Source organism: Tauraco erythrolophus, chromosome 18 (assembly GCF_009769465.1).
Source record: "Tauraco erythrolophus isolate bTauEry1 chromosome 18, bTauEry1.pri, whole genome shotgun sequence".
In the NCBI taxonomy this organism is placed as follows: domain Eukaryota; kingdom Metazoa; phylum Chordata; class Aves; order Musophagiformes; family Musophagidae; genus Tauraco; species Tauraco erythrolophus.
In genome coordinates, this window is record NC_141482.1 from 3789438 (window position 1) to 3810435 (window position 20998).

The 20998-nt window shown below is 41.2% G+C and overlaps 1 protein-coding gene across 5 annotated transcripts in view; it reads left to right on the plus strand.

Annotated features, from left to right (window-relative positions):
* Positions 1–20998, plus strand: part of TRPC4AP (transient receptor potential cation channel subfamily C member 4 associated protein) — a 41739-nt gene that overhangs the window by 4119 nt on the left and 16622 nt on the right. For 2 of the 5 annotated variants that reach the window (XM_086623062.1, XM_086623066.1), the window contains 8 exons: positions 9141–9269; positions 9519–9635; positions 12557–12614; positions 13751–13806; positions 15381–15509; positions 16658–16859; positions 18787–18975; positions 20673–20815. In XM_086623062.1, the coding sequence (XP_086479188.1) occupies positions 9141–9269; positions 9519–9635; positions 12557–12614; positions 13751–13806; positions 15381–15509; positions 16658–16859; positions 18787–18975; positions 20673–20815 (1023 nt within the window). Of the gene's footprint in view, positions 1–9140; positions 9270–9518; positions 12615–13750; positions 13807–15380; positions 15510–16657; positions 16860–18786; positions 18976–20672; positions 20816–20998 lie in introns of those variants that run through there. The other 3 variants (XM_086623063.1, XM_086623064.1, XM_086623065.1) reach the window with 3 other exon arrangements.

Below are 20998 nucleotides of genomic sequence, written 5' to 3' on the forward strand. Positions count from 1 at the left end.
TGGTTGGTAATAGGAGATTCTGGGTCTCTCCTGCAAAGAAAGGAAGATCTGCTTGGAACTGTAACAATGCAGCATCCAAATTTAAGCATATTTGATGGACAAAGGCAACCTCGTTATATTAGGGCTCCGGAGACCTTTTAGCTCTGAGATAGGATAGGCTTTATGCTGTTGATTTTCCATGAAACTATTCCAGGTCTGTTTCAAATTTGTCATCTTTCCCAGTTGGTGATGCTGGGAAATACCAAGAAGTGAAATCAGCTCGTTAACCTGGGCTAGTGCCTGTCGTGTGCTGGCTTTTTAAAGGAGCTGCTCATGGGTGATGGGCTGTTCATTTCTTTTTGTGAAAAGTAGTTGGCGTTTGTTTTACAGATTGAATGTGAAATAGTGCAAAGACGCGAAAACTGAAGCGTGGGGTAAAGAATTTGCATTAGGGTGGTGATTTATTGAGCTAAAGTATCTTAAAACAGTTGAAATGGGACAAAAAAGTGGGTTTTCTGTAAGTGGTTTTCGTTAGCGCAGACAACAGTGTTTTCCTTGGTTAACAAGGATTCTGAGGAATTACTAAGAGAAGACTTGCTCATCGTAAATGTCCATGCCTCATTCTGTAGCTGGGACAGGTGAAAGAGCATGAGATGATTTTTAACAGCCCTTTTCCTTATGGTGCTGCCTGCTCAGTTACTAGTTTGGTTAATACTTAAGAAAAAGCAAATCATTTGCATGAATTTAAACCTATATGGTCTCTTTTGGAGGAAGTTATTTCTGTGGAGTAGTTTTAGGAGCATATCTCATATGGCACATAGACAAAGCAGCGTGTTGTCTCACTAACTTGTCTGCCTCTACACTTTTCCTCGCTCGCTCCCCCACCATCACAGCGATGTAAGTCAGACAAACCTGCAACAACCTTGTGCACCGGTGTAATCTGTCAGGGTGGCACCTCCGCTCTGGGCTTCGTTTTGCTTGAGAAATGCAGTGGTACTGTGTTTTAATTTGGGGCTTTTATGAACTGTTGGTCATAACTGCTGAAGCAGATGACCAGGCTCTTGCAGTAATCAAGGAAAGTTCTGCTAGTTACATTCTCCTGAGTTTGAGGTGTTTTTTTTGTTGCTGATGTTTTGGCTGGTTGGTTTGTTTTGCTTTTATAAATTTCAGTATCACCGTGCTGCCCTGAAAGACTTAAACTTGGATGCCCAGGGCTCCCAGTGCTTCATAAATGCTGCAGGAATACATTTTTAAATCCCTTAGACTAAGGAGAGGGGAACAACCCTCTGAATGATTTTGAACTTCGTAAATTACGTGTCTCTGTGCTTTTACCTTGAAGCAGTTTTTTGTTTGTAGACTGTCTAAATATAAAACAGTTTGATGTAACTTTTAAAGAAGTACGAGGCAGTTTTGGGTGCTTTTCATTTGAAGTTTTATTTCTTTATCAAAATGTGTGTAGTTTTCCTCCAGTTGACTCCTCAGTGGCAGTGTAGCCACTTGCTTAAGTTTCTCAACTCATTTGCTCCTGAAAAGCCTGAGAGCAGATCAAGTTTCCAAGCTGCTGTGTTGAGGCCTAGAAGAACAAGTCGGGAGAACGTCCTTCGAGCTCTTTCTTCCCGTTCCTTGCAAGGAAGTTTTGGGTCATGTGCTGCACGGACTGCACTGCTGGTATCCTGTGAGGAAGAGAAACCCTTTTCAAGACTTTAATTCAGACAGATGGGGAAACACCATTCCTTGCTGTGGCACCTGCCGTCCGAGTAGTGTTCTACCACAGCATTGTCACTGTATTTCAGCATCTGATCTCCAGGAGACAGTTAGTGCCCTTCTGTGGGCAGCAACGGCGTTTATTCTTAAAGGAAGCTTTGCATACTCTTTTTGGGTGATCTCAGGATCTCTTTTTGTATGAGGAAAGCAGGGCCTTATCTTTGAATTGGTAAGGATAATTGTTGACAGGCCTGCATCTCCAAGTTCATCAGCCTGATCTTACAGGGACATAAAAATATGTTTGACAACAACAGCTATCTGAATATCTGGCAGTTTTGAGGCCAGCAAAGCTCTGAGATCTGGATCCTTGTGTGCTCTTGCTATACTCGCCTAGCAGGAGCCATAGCTTTCTTGCTGGTTGGACTCTTTATTATTAATAAGAGCAACATTGATGGATAAACCAGGTTTCAGTAGATACTGCTATTATCTGTTCGTATATCCATTTTAGCCATGCTGCCAGCATCAGCCCTGGATGCAAGCCTCAGTCGTTGGTATCAGATTGCATAACCTTGTATCACATTTTGCCCTCACACTGAGTACAAAGGAAGAGAAAGGGGCTTTTGAGATATTGGTAAACTAGAAGCAGACCAACTTTCCAGAAGTGATAGGCACAGGAAGAATATTGCTTGCGAACTGGCGGGTCTGTAGTCCCGCTCTTGGCACGGCTGTGCTGTGTGCACACAGGCACTGTAAATAAGACCTGCTGGGGTTTATGCTGTGGTTCCTTGAAGGCAAAGGAACATTTTTGCCTCAGCTGATCAAGCTCAGATGCCCTTAGCAAGAGGGCACACATTTCACCTGCTGCAAGCCAGCTGTGGAAAGCATGTATACAACATGAAACCAGAAGATACTTAGGTGTAGCCATGTGAATCCCTGTAGACAGAGCAGTGTAGTAATGGACTAACGAGTGATTTGTTGGCAAACTAACATTCTTCTGGTGCAGTCCCAAGAGCAGATCGTCAGCACTGGTCTCACATTCTCACAGGATTGCCAAGGCTTAGCTGAAACAATCAGAATGGAAAAAAGAGAGTCCATTTTTCCAGCTGTTCCTAGGAATAGATGCTTCCCTTAGCAGTATAGTCCTTATCCACTCTGAAAAAACCTCTCTGCGGAAGGAGAATGTTTTCTGCCTCAGACATCCAGATTTCCAGCTCCTATCATTACAGATGATCGATAGTCTCTAGTAGTTTCTCTTTAACTCTGAGAAAATATTTTGTTTTCTGGTCAGTTTTGTTTCCTCCTTACAACAACAGAAAAACATTCATGTGAATATAATCCACTTTAGCAGCTCTAATTGTACGGGTCTTAGCAGGCTTATACCTCTCTGGTAGAGGCCAGCTAGTGAGTACTGGAAAGCCTGGATATGCTTTTTATGTAACAGGGTCCAGAGCTCTGTCATACTCTAAAAGTGCTCAAAACTGGCGGTGTTGGAGTTCAATAGTCTTATTTTGTGGGGCTGAACATCAGGGGCAAGAAAACCGTGGTAGATGTGGTATTCCTTGCCCCTCTGTTTTTTCTCAGCTGTCCCTACAGATTTTGCGTTCTTTCAAAATAAGTTAAAGAAGAAACTTAAGCAGTTCCAAGGAAAGAGTAATCACTGAGAAGTTAATATAATTTTACATATTAGTTGATGTATTTGTCTCAGAGTGAGATCATCAAAACAAACATTAGTAGCTGTTGTTACTGTCCAGTAAATTCTGTAGGGGTTTTGAAGAGCTGCTGGTGTTAAAGGTCTGTATTGGAGTTGTTCTGCTCTGAGAAACACTGGGGGGTTTTGAGATTCATGAGACCTATTATTTGTCTTGGTAGAGTAGCTCTTCCTCCAGTGACACTGAGTAGAGCAGTAGTTGGGAGTTGTGGAGATGGTTGGACCTGGCTAGGAGCTACGGCAGGTTTTACCCTGGGACGCTGTGTCCCTGGGTCCATGCCTGGCTTTTGGGTTGGCAGGAGGAAGGGTGGTGGGCTCCATCCAGGGTTGTGGAGGATGGAGAAACACTAGTTATGGGAAACTTGATCCACACTTCGAATAATGTAGGAGCTAGAGAGAGGCTGGAAATGGGTGTTCCTGCATGGATTTCCCCCAGCTTTAATATCACCAGCAAAGTTTCCTTTTATCTATAGAATTCTGAGGACTGACATGTTCTTTGTCAGAGCTAGGTGCAGAAGACCCAGCTGGTGACAGGCGGTCTTGTTTCCTGCCTCGCAGCTGCAGAGGAGCAGTTCAGGGCTTCTCCCTGGGAAGGCGTTCCGGAATCGCTGCGTAGGCCAGCAGCTGTGTTTCTGTAGCGTGTCGTCGTGTTAAGATGAAAACGTGGAGGGGTCGTTGGCCTTGGCTGTGGGCTTCCTGGTGAAAAGTTGTGTGGGGAAGGAGGCAGCTCAGCCAGGCTGATGCATGTTTGTTAGTGACCGAAAAGGAAAATATAATCAAGAGCTGGGATGACAGGGCGCTGCCCAAAATACTGAATAATCATTCTCCTGGCAATCTGTCAGAGATGACTTCCGAAGTTATTACTGTTCAGGGGAAAATTAAATATTTAATTGCACAAATATTAGTTTCCTGGTTTTTAAAGATACAACCTAAAAGGTTTGAAGGAAAGGATGTGGAAAGGCTTCGGTTTTATTAAAAATATCTAGAGACCATGTGTCTGTTTCTTGAGATCCATAATCTTGTGCCTCTTTTTCCTTTTAAACTTTCAGAACATTTGAACATATACAGCAGAAGTAGTCATGGAAAATACCGTGAATGGAAATTCTGCTTTTTTTTAAAGCGCTTCCAATCTTACCTCAATGCATGATTGCAACCAAAAATTGGATTAAGAAAAATTACAGCTGATGTGTCATAGCTGTAAAGTCTATCACAGCACGAATCCTTTAGTGCTGCAAAGGATTCTTGGGTACCTGAGTCACTATTTTATAGTTTTTGAAAAATCACAGGAAACACCCTTCTCTAGCGAGTGTTCAGCAAGACAGTGAAATGGTTGAAGGGTAAAATGTGAAGTAGAGACACAATTTTTTTAGAAAACGGTTACTCCTCCCCTGGAGGGCAAAGGGGAGGATTAGCTCCTGGTATTTCTGCTGTTGTCGTGTGCTCCTGGGCCCTCAGTTCGTCGGCAGCTATGGGAGGACATGGAGATGCGTCACTGACCACAGCTTAGAAAAGTGGTGGAGACAAGGTCAGGAAAATAGGAGGTTTTCTTTGTAGGGCAATGAAAATTGGCACAATGCAGGAACACAAATGGAAAGGAAAACCCTCACTGGAAGGGATTTTGAAGCAGTTGTGACTACAAGAGATGTCAGGCCAGTAACAAATGTTTTAGCAGTGCTTGTAATGCAGTTCTGACCACAGACAGGGGCGCAGGCATGGAGCAGGCAGGAGGATAAGCTGCTTCTGTTGGAAAGACTGTGTGTGGAGGATAGTCATGGGCAGGAACATCAACAGCAAATACTGCAGCAAGGTGGAGAGGGAGAAAGGAAAGAGGAACGCAACTGATCAAGGGATGGATTTAGGTAGATATTGACATACAGCTTCATAGAAGTTCTATTAACATATAACTTCATAGATTGATGAAGATTCAGATATTATTCATAACTTTTTATTGACCATTGTGCTAATGGATTCTAGGGCATTTTAAAAGGATTTACAACACAGGAGGATTAGGAAGAAATTTAAAATAAACATTTAGATTTGCTTTGTTCAGCCTTTTGTTTACTTTGAAGAAAAATTATGCACAAAAATTCTTTAAAATGTAGTAGGAAAGTATTCCAATGGTAGTTATCAGTCTTTGGAGTAATCTTCTGGTAAATCCTGGGCTCCAGTCCTTTGGGAGACTTTGGAGAGAACACGGCTCAGTCTGCTCTACCTTGCAGTCATGGATGGGCTTGGTGACACATTTTTAACTCTGTACTTAAATCCTCTTGGAAGTCTTTGATGGCCTTTCCAGCAAATTCAGGCTGCCGTGGCCTCCGGCACAGCTGGAGGAGGAGGAGATGGCTGATACTGGTTAGATGTCTGACAACCTGGCTGGTGGACAGTGTTCAGTAAAGTGGCGGTGTAAAACTGGCATCGTGCAGATGCTTGGGACCAGGACACAGCTTGGGAGCTCAGAGCCTGGGCTTGAGCTAGCGTGTGCCACGTCTTTTCAGGGGCCTGCCTGGAACGTAACTGCTGCTGGAGAGCCACAGCGTGCTGTCCCTTGGGTTTCTTGGTTTGTGATTCAAAAATTGGGTTATAGCAAACTTGTCAGAATTGACTGTGTGGTGTCTTGGTGTTTGTACCAGTTTGGGTTACTGTGCCTCTGTGGTGGGGAAGTTTTGACACTGGTTCTGTTGTTTTCCAAGTAATTGGTACTTACTCTGTCATCTTTTAATGCCAGTAAGGTGTGATGGTTCATAACCCCTGCAGTCATCAGTTAGGTAGCCCCTTTCCTTTAATTGATGCCATTTCCAGCTGGGCTTCTGCAACCTGCTCTTCTGTCTAGATAGTATCTAACTTCCCAACTTTGTATGCAAGATTTCAGAGTTTTTATCCAGAGCTGTTTGGTGAACGAAGAAAATTTCTGAGCAATCAGTGTTGGATTGGCTTTATCCTGCTTGGATGAGACCAAAAAAAAAAAATGCTGGAGAGGGAAAGGGGCTCCAAAAGATCCAGTGCTTATTTTGATGACTATTCAATAATGTTTGCCCAAAACCAGCAAAAAGGAAACCAACTTATAAATTAAAACCGTTGACTAGTTGCTGTTACAGAAATCATGAGACGCAGTTTTTAACCAAAATGGTTGTAAAGAAAGACAGCTCCATACAGTCTAATTGAGTTTTAATCCCTCCACGGAATCCAGAATCTTTGCGTTGGCAAATACTGCCCTGCCACAATGGAAATATTCAGAGCCAGGATAACCTCATAAATACAGAATAGGGACTACAAGCTAGAGCTTGCAAGGAAACCAAAGACGTGTATTAAATCAAGAGAAAGAAAAAAGTTGGTGGATTGTTTTGGGGTTTTTTTTGAAAGAAGTTAAAAGAAAATGAGAGCAAGGAAACGTTTGCTTCATTCTTTCAGAATTTCAGTTCCAAAAGTTTTCTGCAGATCAGCACGAGTAACTGCCTCTCGGAATTCAGGACAGGGAGAGGAAGACCTGCTCGTACAGAAACGAGAGTGGAGGTGGATCCTGCCCCAAACCAAGAAGCGTATGTGTGATTAACGAATGCGGTATTGAGCCCAAGACCAGGTTTTGACTTCCATTGAGGGCTTTTGGCCTTTTCTGAGAGTACTTGGATGCTGAATTCTGCACTGTGCTACTGGAACCTGAGATTGCAGCCATGCACGTCATCGTTGCCTGTGGTATCTTCCACTTCAGCTGGAGCCAGACAGTTGGATTCTTTCCCTGGCATTTTGCAGCGAGTTCTTTGCGCTTTACCCAGCAATTAATCCAGTTCCTCCCGCTGCTCGTGGGGCTGTTGTACTCCTCCCACACCTGAGATGGGATAGTGATAGAGCTCCTCTTGCTCGCTCTGTCATGGGTATTGGAAGGAGAAGTGGAAATTTGTGACTTCAAAGGAGCTGAACCATTACTCACAGTTCAGATGATGAGAAGCCATTTTAACTTTCTGGTTTCATCCTGGCATTTGTTTGGGAATGGCCTCCTTTAGAAGGAACTCTGTGTCGTTCTCCAGCAGTGCTAGATGATTACATTTAATTCACAAGTCAGGAAGCAGAGAAAAGTTAAAAACTGGTGAGTTTTATATCCCAGGTTTGCTCATGCTGCTTCAGTCACGCCTTGTAGCAAGCAAACCTGATGCTCCAAGAGCCTTGAAATTCTTAGATATGAATTTGGGTATTGTATTGGGAAAAGAACCCTAATCTGGGAAGTTTAGAAGAAGGGCGAGGACTCATAGCAGCTAACATTGCCAGTGTGAGTTTTCATGTGCTTGCATCAGTTTCCTGGTCTTCCCGTATGCTGTCTAACAAGCAGAGAAAAGGGTTAAATTCTCAGAAACTGGGATATAATTGTCTAATGAGGAATTGAATGACCCTTTGGCATTGTACACTGAGCTATATCTGAGAAGGATGTCTTGGCTGAAAGAATAAGAAGCAAGCTTTCCTGGCAGTTAACTATTAACAAGGAACATTTAAGCAGACTGGAGGCAAGTTAACCACAGGAAGGTTCTGAGAGTGGCTTACACAGAACAAGAGCATCTTCGAGGTTTAGGTGTAGGAGTAAGAGAAAATCCACAAATATTTCATTGAGATGCAGTCTTGCTGGCCTGAGGATTGGAGGTTTCTTCCCCTTATTTTGTTTTTTTATTTGGAGGGCATATAAAAATTTTGTAAAACCAGGCAGAAATGCTGCTGGTTATGATTATTGTTGTCTGCCTTACCTTTCTGTACAAGGGTAAGTCCCTGTTTCGGGGTTTTGGGGACCTCTGAAGTGCTGTTAAGGAAGGAGGTTAAATTTTGATCAGCATTGACTGGATGGTGAACTTCGATGAGGAACTCTTCCTTTACAGCATGCCCTGGCAGTAACCTGGAAGCGTTCAGCCTTCAAAACATCTTTTGTGAATTCTCAGCAGAATACTCATTAGCCTGTGCTGCTGCTACGTTTGTTTCTCAGGCATAAAATACAGTGGGGAATATTGATTTTTTTTTTATATATATATTTTGCAGAGAAGGAGGGAAATTGGAGAAAGTTTGCACGAATGTAGGAGCAGACATGAAGGTGTTCTTTTTTGTGGTTGCAGCCTGTTTCCCGGAGCATAATGCCAGTGTTGTTCTCTGACTGATTTAGTTGTTGGTCTCTGTTTATAACCAGCCCAAGACTACAGAGGAAATTTTACTGTGTCTTTGATACTTTCTTCTGGAGTCTGCTTGTAAATCGTAGTGGTTTGGGTCATTGCTGTGATCTATAATGGCTCCAGGGACTTGGAAATACTCATTAGTAGTGGAATGTGATGAGGAATGAAGCCTTTCCATCTTCAGTGTTTTGTCTACCTTAGGCTTGTGTAAGGTGAGGGGCACCTAGTAGGGTTGAGGGCACACATTCCTTCTTCAGTGACCTGTCAGTCAGCATCCTACTAATGGAATTATTCAGTGACTAATATGTTCCCATTAAAAAATATTTGATCAATATGAAAATATGGAATGAGATTAAGTACTCTAAATGATAACATCTGCTTCAAGCCCCATCCTGCTTAAGATACTGTGACCATCTGTAAAATTTTGCAGCTACCAGTCCTGGATAAATTGTTATATAGAAAGAGGTACTGGATTTTGTAATGGTGCTCTCTACAATGAACTATTTTTCTATCATATTCTGATATTGATACTTTGGGGAAGCGATGAGGTGGTTTTCCTGGTTGTGAAGCATTGGACACATAGGAATTACATTTTTCCTTTGTTGCAGATCACAGAGGCCTTGTTAAAGGAAAGAGATAAACAAGCAAAATGGAATGGGATTCCCTTACTGTTGCAAAAGCTATATGAACATAGCCACCCAAACAGTGATTTCTCCCAGTGCCAAAGCATCTTAAAGGTACTATCTGCACTGTTCTTCTGGAAAGCTAGGGGTTATTTTGTTACTGCCTTCTTTAAAATCTGCTGTGGTCATATTCTAACTAATTTTTGAAACTGTTTGCATGATGGTATCTGTGAGTTGGCTGGTAGATAGGAGCTGGGAATGCATGTAATTGATTAGTCAGTAGATTACACAGGTAGTCAGTTGTGTTTATGCTGATGAACCGTTTTCTTTTTGAACTCTTTTTTTTTTTTTTATTGCATGCAGGAAATTTCTCCACTTCTTTCAATGGAAGCCATGGCATTTGTTACAGAAGATAGAAAAGCTGCTCAAGAGTCCACTTTCCCAAATACATACACATTTGATTTATTTGGAGGAGTCGATGTAAGTGTGGGTTTTTTCAATGATATCAAAAGGGTTTTGCGTGATAGTCATACCACTGAGAAATCTGGGAGGTCTTGGAGGCTTTTGAAGCTTCTAAACACAAGCTACAGAATGACTTTACCAATTTGATGTTGAGCATTAGAATCGTTCCTGTTTCTGTTAATCAAAATGTGAAAGGGTATATTTTCTGAGGTATTGCATCATCAAAAGTGAGGTGTAGTCTGTTTTTAACTTAAAAAAGGCTTTTTAGGCACACTAGGGCACTCTCTTAGCCAGGTTGTCTGTGTTTATTGCTCACCTGCAATGTGGACTATTTCATCTATGGAAAAGTTTTTAAACAGAACTGCGAGGTTTCTGTAGCCATTCTAGCAATGTATCTTTTCGTTTATTTATTTTAAATCTACATTACACAAGTAGCCAAGTTTGCTCCATTTTATGGTGATGGACTCTGGGATCTTAGCTTTCATTAGAAATGTATGATTTGTATTTTCCAGTGAACTAATTGACACTTTCTTCCTCCCGCTTTTTTTTTTTTCCCCCTAATTTGGTCTCACTAAACAGTATCTTTGCAACTTCTCTCTTGTTACACTTAGAATGCTTAGAATTTAGAACTTAAAATGCTTAGAACACTTGGAATTTTACTAAAGTAAAATATGTCTTTAGGTTATGTCATTTTGAAATTGGCATTGGTTTAGTTGCTGGTATCCTGTCAACTGAGGACAAAAGTCTTCAGCTACCCAAGCAATTCAGAACATTGTATGAAAATATTCTAAATTTCCCTTGTTTTTCAAGGGAGATAGTGTTACTTCCTGTAGGGGTGCTTTTAACATAAGAATGTACAGAAAATGGCTTTATGTTTCATGTTTAAATAAGCATGGGTTTGTTTTTTGTTGAGTTGGTTTGTTTGTTTTTTTATTGATTGTTGTTTGGGGGTTGTTTTTTTTTCTTGGGCTGGAGATGGTAAATATCAGATACACTGTAATTACCTGGTCCTATGGCCAGAGACTTGGCTGATACAAGTGGATTTAACCTGGTTAAAGGCAGTGGTAGAAGCCAGTGTGATGTTTTTGAAAATGCTACTCTAGGACTGGAAAGGGAAGTAGTCTAATCTGCTGGCTCTGTGTGTGCCATGTGCTGTATCTGTACTGCAGCATTTCGAACAGTCAGTTGTGAGTAACTTTGAAGGATGTTGTATTTCCAGTGTACTCTGTATGCTGTACTGTGTGATAGTATATTCCTTAAAATATTTTGGGATTCTGACAGCCTTTACATCAAGGAAGCACAAAAGCACGTTTGTGTCTCCTCCCTTTATATGAATACATGTAAAATACTACTCGAGAGCACAAACTTATACATGAGCCTGGTGGACTTTGGACCTGAATGCATCCCCATTCCAAGAAATAAGATCTCATGACTCCCTTTTTGCTCCTTCTGCCTCTGGTGAGGCACCCGCTTACCTGTTTTCTTTCTGCCATTGGACTCTTGCGCTTCTTGCTGCATATTGTTGCAGTTTCAGTAGGATGGCTGAAGAAAGCCCTCTCCAAGGAGTGTCTCACACCACTGCAGTCCAGTCCCTGGAGTGTATGTGAGGAGCACACCAGTTCTGCAGGAATAAGGTGATAAATGCATAGTGGGTTATAGTATTGACCAGGAAAAAATAAATACTAGCTGAAAAGGTCCCCTCAGTGGCAAGGCAGGAGCAATCATGACTGCAGCTGCCCTTAAAAGAGGCTTGTTGCAGTAGGTGTTCTTTCCCAGGAGAGGAGCAGGTGCCCTGCATCCCAAGTGCACAGGGATATCTTTGGATGCTGATCTTGGGTATGGAGCCTTGAGGTGTGCATTCTTTTCCTAAAACATGAGCCATTAATATGAGCACTACACTACTGTTGCAGTCTTTTTTCTCTACCATACTGGTGCCCTACAGCTGCTGTTACAATATTGCTGGAAAATGTATATTCCTCTTTAAAGTTGCCTCTCTATTTATTTGTCAGTGCTTAAAGCATGGGCAGTGCCTCTAGTGCCATCAGATGTTTTCCTCTGTGTCTGGGTAGGTGGTTCATTAAAAGAAGGGTAAAGTTAAGCTGGAACAAATAGAGGAAGTTGTAAAATGTAAGTATGTTGTCAGTTGGCATGACTTGACTGTGTGATGCCTACATTGCTCTTAACAATTTTAAACTGAATTTTAAAACCAGGGGCTTTTCGGGATACTTCTTGCAGAAGTCATCAGTTCCTTCTAGTGGCTAACTCTCATCTTTAAATAAACTGCTATTTTTTAAAAACGTTTTAAAATAAACCAGCATTATAGACTAGAACAATTAAAGATGAGTTCTACATCTACCAACCGTAGTCTAGGCTTGGAAGGTTGACTGTTACTTTCCTGAAGTAGAAATGAGACAACAATTCACATGTTTTTAAAGGTGTATGTAAGTACACATCTAAGGTGCATGTACACAAGCAGTGGCTTGCTCTTTGTTGATGAGATTAAGATCTGGAGCAGCTAAGTTTGGTTATGTCTGGACCTGAAGTGTGTTTTGAAGCCCAGGAAGATTTAGGGAGAGCTTTTGTGAAATTTGCATCTCATTACAGATTATTGCTAAAGATTCATCATTTGGGGAGATGTGTGATAGCCATCCTTGATGTTATCTGGATGCAAGTGAAATTAAATTCTTTGCCAACTCAAATTCTTTAAAATTCGCCAGTGGGAGATTATTGTATGCAACTGTTACTATTTCTTCAGGGCAAAACCAACTATTTTTTGTCAATGTAATTTTGATACCAGTGGGGTTTGATTGTAGAGCTTCCATTATTCACCTTTGTGACTTCAGCAGAGACAGGACTAAATTTGGATTTGTCACTGACAAATTGACTGGTTATTTGTATCCCAATGATTATTCTCTTAATTCGTTATCTTGTTGTTACAGCTTTTAGTAGAAATTCTCATGAGACCAACTCTTATTACACAGAAAAAGAAGCAGAAAAGTAAGTAAATAGATGTTTTATCTTTTTTTCATTCTTGCCTTGTGTCCTTATTCAGACAGAAATTTTTCTATTTTTCTGTTACTCTCTTTTCCATACCAGCAGTTTCCTATTGCTAAATGAATCAATGGTTTCATTGTTCTCCGTGGTACTGATTCCTGATGGGATTTAGGATAGTCACCTGTTGCAAAGCACAACTTAGGAATATCTGTGCACTCAGCATAACATATTTCTCTCAGTGCAGTAAATCTGCAATCACTGGAAACTTTTAGTGGCTATAGCTGCAGTTAACAATTATTAATAACAAGCCACAAAACATTGTTTGTGTAATAGGAGTTACAGAGATTGTGAGATAATGAAAAGTATGCTGTTTTCCTGACCTAGTCACAGTGACTACTAATTTCCAAATTCCTGTAAAGAGAACTTGTCAATGGGGCAGTAGCTTCAGCACAACTTTCCTTCTGGAGCAGCTTTAGTTTAGTGTTTTCATTTCTCCCGTCTGTGATCCCCCTGGTTCCCTGAACCCTTCGGAGGGTAAGGAATGTCATGGTGCACTCACGCCCGTCAGCCAGGGAACTTCAAAGGTGAAATAACTTCAGCTTGAGCTAGAAGCAGCTTTCGTACATTTGTACTGAAAACATATTTTAAATATTAAAATGCTGGAGTAAATCAGATTGAAAGCTTTTCAGTGAATTCCTGATGCTGTCTGAAGAAAACCACATGAACTGTCCTGTTTTGTTTTTTTTTTAACCCGTGCTTAGCGATTGGAGCTAATACACATCTCAGCAGTTTTTCATATTCACAAACTTTGGGTTGATCTATGACATTTTTCCAAAAATACTGTTTACATCCTGTCATTTTCTTTTATGTGTGACTGAGTAGTGCACTAGACCACAAGTACATCTCTGTCTGTGGTCTTAGACAGTGCTGATAATCATTTTGGAAGAAAGCATGTGAACAGGTCAGGTGTACGGTGTTTCTTCCTCTGGTTTCTGTCCTCCAAGGCATCTGCAGATATGATCTGAGCTAGCAGTTAGCCTGAAATTCCCACCCATTATATAGCTATGCATGTCACTACTGTGGACATCAGTGTTCCTTGGCAACGTATAGCTAGTGAATGTCTGTGTTCTCCTTTGCAGTAAGCGATGACCTCATCAAGGACTGTCTAAGCATACTGTACAACACGTGTATATGTGTAAGTACAACTGCTATGGAAAAGTGTCCTGCTGGTCATTTTACATGTGCCACTTGATGACAACATACAGACTCCAAATTCTAAGCATAATTTAAACTTACTCTGAAACTTTCATTAAAATTCCTTCAGTTAAATATAGGAGCACCCTGTATTTTGATGTGTTACTCAAATAATTTCTGTTTTCTTAGCCACACTGTGAAGTTTAAATCCTCTTGGATTTTTCTGTATCCGTGGTTCCATAGGAAAGTCATGTCAGCCTTTGTTGTGTTCAAACTTACTGTTTGAAACTGGAAATGGATGCTTGCTAACCTGAGCTACAGCTGGTCCTGTTCAGTGGTGGTGCTGGCAAAGCATTTGAAGTTTGATCCTGCAACTCCTGAATATTAGTTCAGTATGGTTGATGGCAGATCAGGGCTAAGACAGACGCTAGGTTAAAGACTTGTTGAAATGTCTTGCCAATAAATTACTGATGCTAAAATCACATGCTTACTTAATTACACAGTTTATTATGTCATAACCTAGGGAGTGTTGTTTAACAACAAATTAAAAAAAGGTTGTTACTGGCTTGGATCTCTTCCAAAGACATCAACATAATCTCAAGAGTTTGAGTCTTAATAGATCATGTTCTCACTATGAAGTATCTGTGTACACATAGGAGGGGGAAGAGAGGGAACACTTTTACTTGACTTATGTTATTTTATTTTATTTTATTTTTAACTGCAGGTAACGCAACTTTTGCAAACTGTGAATAGTGTAATATGCTAATAAGTTTGCAATTTGCAGACTAGCTGCTGTTTTAATTCACTTCAGTATTACTGCTCTCTCTTGAATGCGAAGTGGTCAGGGCCACAGGAGTGATTTCTGTGCAATATTAACTGTTCGTATGCTTATGTGTAAATATTCAGGGAGCATCTGAGCTTATCTAGTTCTGTAAGCACTGATAATAGGCAGCTTTGCAAGTGGTAAGGATGTAGTTTTAAGTTAAATTTAGTTCCAGAAAAGACTGGCTGTGCTCTAAGCAGAGATCTGAGCAGGAAAGCTGTCTTTAAGCATCAGAGTGTGAGAGCTGGCCTTAACGAACTCGGTGATGAACCCCAGTTCATGCTTTAGCGTGACTTTTGGGTTCATCACCGAGTTGGTTAAGGCCAACACTTGAGTCTGATTGCTCAGACTCTGCCCAGCTGAGAGCAATGCCAGCAGTTTAGGAGGAATCTGGGGACTACATTTACATGCCATAAAATGGAGCTGGTTACAGTTTGTGTGGGAAAGCAGAGACAAGCCTCTCTGACGTTATTTCCAGGCATGCAGTGTTTACTTTTGATTCAGGCAAGTAAACAACTGCCTTGAGATGAAGCCTCTCATCCTGGAGCCTGTAGTTTTTGCCAACGTCATGTCAACTTCAGACAAGGACTGGTGCTAGTTTGGGTCACCAGAAACACGATGTTTCCCGGTTTCAGGAATAGCTGATTTGGTAACACATCATCTGTAAAACTGTCCTGCATGTGCCTGTAGCGTGTAGGTTGTCGAGGTGGGCTCTGACTCTGGGTCTGTGTGTGCATCTTGCTGCTTTCCAGACGGAAGGAGTCACGAGGCGATTGGCGGAGAGAAACGACTTTGTGTTGTTCCTGTTTACACTGATGACAAACAAAAAGACATTCCTGCAAACTGCAACGCTCATTGAAGATATCCTGGGAGTTAAAAAGGTTGGTTACTGGTTTCTTAATTTTAATTGTATGGCTTTTCAGGCCAGTAGAGGAAAGACAGCTGTTCCTTTGAAGAGTTGCTGAAGATAATCCTCTAAGCCAGCATTCTCACTTCTGTGCCTTATTTGAAACCTGACTGTTTACAGCGATCATTAACTCAATCACATGTCATACACAAGCCAAGTTATGCGTGTGGTGTCAAACTTGTAACACTTTAGCGTACCTTGCAGAGAGTGATGGGGGGGTGAGTGCCAAGCTCTCACTAAGGTGCAACCAGTATTTCAAATCAAGAAAATGAACTTCATTCAAATTAATTATTCATCCTCGCCTTCTGATTACACCTCAGATATCTTAGTAGTCTTCCTGACATCTGGAAGGCTTCCCATGCTTCTTGTTCTTACCTTGGGGTTTGTCACCTCTCTGAGATTACTTGAAGTTGTAGGCTGGGGGAACAGGGCACTGAAGTCTTCTGCACAAACTAGGGTTTTGAACTTGCGTGCCAGCATCACTATGGCTTAGTGGCCTGGTGTGGTGCAAATAAAATATTAGACGTGTAATCCTGGGAAAACCCTGAATGAATCGTGTCTGTGTGCATTCTGTGGAGGGGGTCAGGATCCTGTAACTTGCTACTGTCTTTTTAGAGTAAAGCTGAGGATGTTGTACTTCCCGAGATAAGAAACAAGCTTAGTTTGTGTGAACATAAATGATGAAAGCTGTTTTCAGCACCTTTTTCATATCTTTTGATGAAGACTAAGGAAAAGAATCCAGGCATCAGTTCTTATTTGTGCACTTCAAAGAGAATACTGAGAGAAGCGAAACTGAACTGAAACTTTGTAATACCTAAATGCAATTTGTGTATTAAATTAGTCATTTTTTTTTTTTAAAAGATCCCAAAATTTGACTTAAACACTTTAAGTCTTTAAAAAATGGGTAGCTATACTTCTCGAGTTGATCAATATAAATGACAGCAGTTGTAAATCACAGGTGGTTTCAGGCTCTTCACTTTTCAGGGACTGTTTGTGTCTCTTCTACTAACATTGCAGTAACACACAGGTCTCTCAGGGAAGTGCTGTAGCTGAAGCCTTCTGGCTGTGTTCCCGTGTTGAATATCATGTACAACTTAACTCAGTTGATGTTGCCTCCTCTAGGAAATGATACAACTGGATGATATTCCCAATCTTGCGAGCCTTGTGTCCAGTTTTGATCAGCAGCAGCTTGCCAACTTCTGCAGGATCCTTGCCGTCACCATTTCTGAACTTGACACAGGAAGCGATGACAAGCACACGCTTCTTGCCAAAAACGCCCAGCAGAAAAAAAACTTGGGTCCTTCTCGTGCTGAAATTAATCAAGGTAATTGTTATGTTGTGAGCAAAAGCCAAAGAATCTCAACAATCTGTAAAGTTTCCCTCTTCTCAGTGTCACATCTGTAGCATGTGATTCTAGAGGATACTGTGAACATTCTGTCTTGTGGTGCGTTCCTCTTTGTTTGCTTTTGTCCAGCAGTTTCCTGGAAACAGTCTTTTCTGTTAATGAAACTTGCTTTGTAGCTTTCAGTTTCATATTATGTTGGTAATTATGTGAGTTAATTTCTGTCATTTCAGCCCTCTCTGATCAACTTGAATGGCTTAAAATAATTGGGTTTGGTTTCTATCCCTCAGTCACTTCCATGGCCTTCCCTTTAGCAACTCTCAGTAATTCCATGTCCTCCTTAAAATAAGAATTCCTGAGCTAAAACTACATGCAGCACAGTTGCTGTTGGAGCAGTTTCTTCTCTGATTTTACCTGACATTCTCTTGAGCAGGATGTCTTTCTTTATCAACAAGGAAAGTGTGTTTAACATTAATCACATTGCCCTCTCTTACCACACCAGCCTTGGAAAGCTGTGGCTCTAATCTCAACTTTGGCCACAGTGCAGATTTCCTTATTTTGCTAAGTACTTCTCAGATGCAGAAGTCTTAAATTCATACTCATCTTTCTAGGCAAGGTGAAGGGTTAAATCTGCTGTTTTCAGCTCTTACTACCCTGAAACGCTTTTGAGCTTCTGAGGCAGACATTTGCATAGGCCCAGATCACACAATTTCGTGAAGTGCAAAAAGGGGGTTTGGAGCTGGTTCTCCCATCCAGCGTTCTGTCTTAGCCACGAACATGAAACTCTTTGTAACCGCTGCCACCTCTAAGCATCCAGTGAGAGATGGATAGCATAATCCAGCAGGCAGAAGCTGAGAAATTTTATAGGGGCAAGTGTATGTAGGTGTGGGTACAAAGTTTAAATTAGTTGAACTGAATAAGCTTGGATCCTGCAGAACTGAACTCAGCCAAGCAGATCATTTTTTGTTTGCACAATCACAGACTGTATCTAAGACTATAAACCGTATTCCATTTTGAAGAATTTTTCGGGGAGTTTATTCTTTCAGAGGTGGTACAATCGGGCAGACTCCCAACTGTCTCACATGATGTTTATGGCTGAATTCTTTGTCCTTTTCTGCTTCATCTACAAATGTGTAGTGAAGTGAAGACTTAGCTGTGTATCTATAATAAACAAGTCCTGTAATTTAAGTTATTCTGTGAAAACCTTAGGACAAAATGCAGCTCCTAGCACCTCCCCAAGCATTTTGCAGATCAGCAACTTCTTTCCTTGAACTGCTGTTTCTAAGGGTGCAGTTTCACTACAATTAAAACTCTCTAACCTGGGACTCCTGTCATGTGTTCCCCATCTGTTTTGCTCCAAGATGAACTAATTCAGGAAACTAGTACTTAAAAAGCTAACAGCTTTCTGCCCGGCTGCTGAAGTGGGCTAGTTCAGTTTGCTGTGAGACAAACACCCAGGAGGTAAAATGAAGGTGGCATCGTACAGAGGAAGCGGAAGGTGGAGCTGCCCCTTCCAAGGGCTTTATTTCTGCCAACTTAGTTTTCAGCCAGATCAGTTCCTTGATACTGACTCACTGTGAACTGGAAACCAGCAGTACCAGCAAAAAGGAATTGGCTGGAAACAAGCAGTTGGAGTAGGGTAGAATGAATTTTTTTCCAGTGTAAGTCCAACACAAACCAGTTTAACACTGACTGAATTGTGCCTAGGGTATGTGCACTCTCTTCTAGTTCTTAATAGCAGAGTGCACTGACTTCTTCCATCTTTGGATCTTTTTAATCAGATGGAATTTGTTTCTGTGTTCTCTTCTGTGTTACTAATGTAGATGTTTTCGTACCTTGTGGTATAGAGGATTTGATGACTGTCGTGTAGGTGATCTTAAATCACAGTAAAATTACTTTTCTTTTTCAGCTACGCTTCTGAATATTCCAGGCTTCATTGAGCGATTGTGCAAACTGGCAACACGGAAAGTGTCTGAAACAACAGGTACTTCCAGCTTCCTCCAGGAGTTGGAAGAATGGTACACCTGGCTGGACAATGCGCTAGTCCTCGATGCGCTGATGAGAGTGGCAAATGAAGAGGCAGAGCAGAGCAGTACAGGTATCTGGCTTGCATTTCTCTAGCCACTGTTAGCTGATGCGTATCTTCACCTTTTTCAGTGTTTGCCATGTGTTGCTTTTCTTTTCAACTGCTATCGATTCCCTTTTTCTCAGCATTTAGGTCTGACTCCCGTTTTGTTCTCATGTAGCACTGTTGTGGTTGTTTTTTTTTTCATGAACTAAAGTTAGCAAAAGGAAATGTCTTAAGGCAAACTGTGCCCTTTGCAGACTTAGATAACACTGTAATGCTGTACATCCTCAGCACTAATCTCCCCTGGAGTGACAAAAATAACACACGTCTGAGGTAAGTGACTTTACCAGCATTTTACTCTAAAACTTAGGCTGATGGCTTTAGGTACAAACGCTTCGTACCAAGCAAGTGGTCTCTTATTTAAAAAGGAAGGACAGTTCCCAGTAAAATGAAATAAATTAATTGAAAGAAAGTAATTGTTCCAAGTGAGCGTTTGGAAGTGTTAACACAACCTTAGGAAGATGCTTTGAAGTAGGTGTGTGGTTTGTTTCTTCACCCTTCAGTATTACAAAAATGCAATGTGTGTCTTGTACAACTCAAAGTACTCGGTAACGTAATGAGAATTATCCCAAAATGTTGGTATCTAAATCTTTACTTCTGTGCTTCTTTGGAAAACTTTCTTCCTTACCCAGCTTCATTAGTTTTGTAGCAATTAATTCTTAAAACTTCTGAAAATACATAAAAAATGAAATATGTGAATGCTCCCAGCAGCATCTTGCACATACCTTTATACACACCAGCTTCGTGGAAACTGGAGAACACTTGGTATTTTGGAAGAGAACTCACAAGGCAATTTTGTGGAGGTGGAACATGCCCAGTCACAGCTCTTGACCCGCAGCACCAGCTCGAAGCAAACCTAGACATACTTTCCCAGAACACTGCGTCAGTCTCCAGTGGCTTGTGGCTTAGGGACTTCTGAGTCAGAGGTGGTGTCTATGCTTCTTGTCTTTGATGGTTTCCTTCCTTTGTGTGTCTGCCTGGTTACTGTTTCTTCACATGGGTTCGAAAAGCATCTGTGCTATCCTGTGGCACGGCAGTTCATCACTTAGTTATGTATTGTGTGAAGGGCTAACAACTCCTTTTTGAATTGCAACCTACGAGTTTCACTATGTCCTTATTTACTTTGTCTGTGTCACTCATGATTTCTGTCGTGTTTTCCACTTGCAATCATGGTGTGTTATATCCCATGTCTGCCCTTAACAGTAGAATTCCAGACAGGGCTATGAAAATGATTTAACTGTGGTCTAAGTACACCAGTACTGAGATATGAAATGAAAGTAGATTAATAGTAAAAGCTTCTGATAATCTCACTCCTGCTTTTGTTCCCTTTCCTGCCATGTCCTTTCTGGTGCAGTAGTCTGTTAATTGATACAGGTGTTCCTACTTATTTTAGGTAGATGATGCTATTTAGCTTATTATGAAAAACAGTACGTAATTTTAAAAAATCTAATTTTTATCTCCTCTAAAGTTCTAGCTGTATTTTTTATCTTCTGTAGCATTTAATTTGAATTGATTATTTGTTGTATGTCACTATTTTTAGTTGAGAAGAAGATTCAAGCAGACATGCTGATATTACATCCGCAGTGTTTCAGTGTAAAAGTAATAACTGTACCAAATCCTTTCCTGTTGAAGCTGCCTCAGGCTCACATCTTTTCCATCTTGTTCAGAGTCTTCAGATGAAAGTGGGTTGGCCAACACCTCAACACGAACACAGCTTCCGCAGTCCATGAAGATCATGCACGAAATCATGTACAAGCTGGAAGTGTTGTATGTTCTCTGCGTGCTGCTCATGGGGAGGCAAAGGAACCAGGTGAGCACTTGTCAGCGGTCACGCGTGCAGAAGTTGGTGTCTCTTTAAACGTAAGCGCTCCCTAATTAGGTCATGGAGACAGAAACATGAAGGGCAAAGCTCAAGGCATAAAGCTGGACAAATCCCATCATTGCAGCGATGCACAAACAAACAGGCAGTGTTTCATTGCTGAGAACCGGAAGG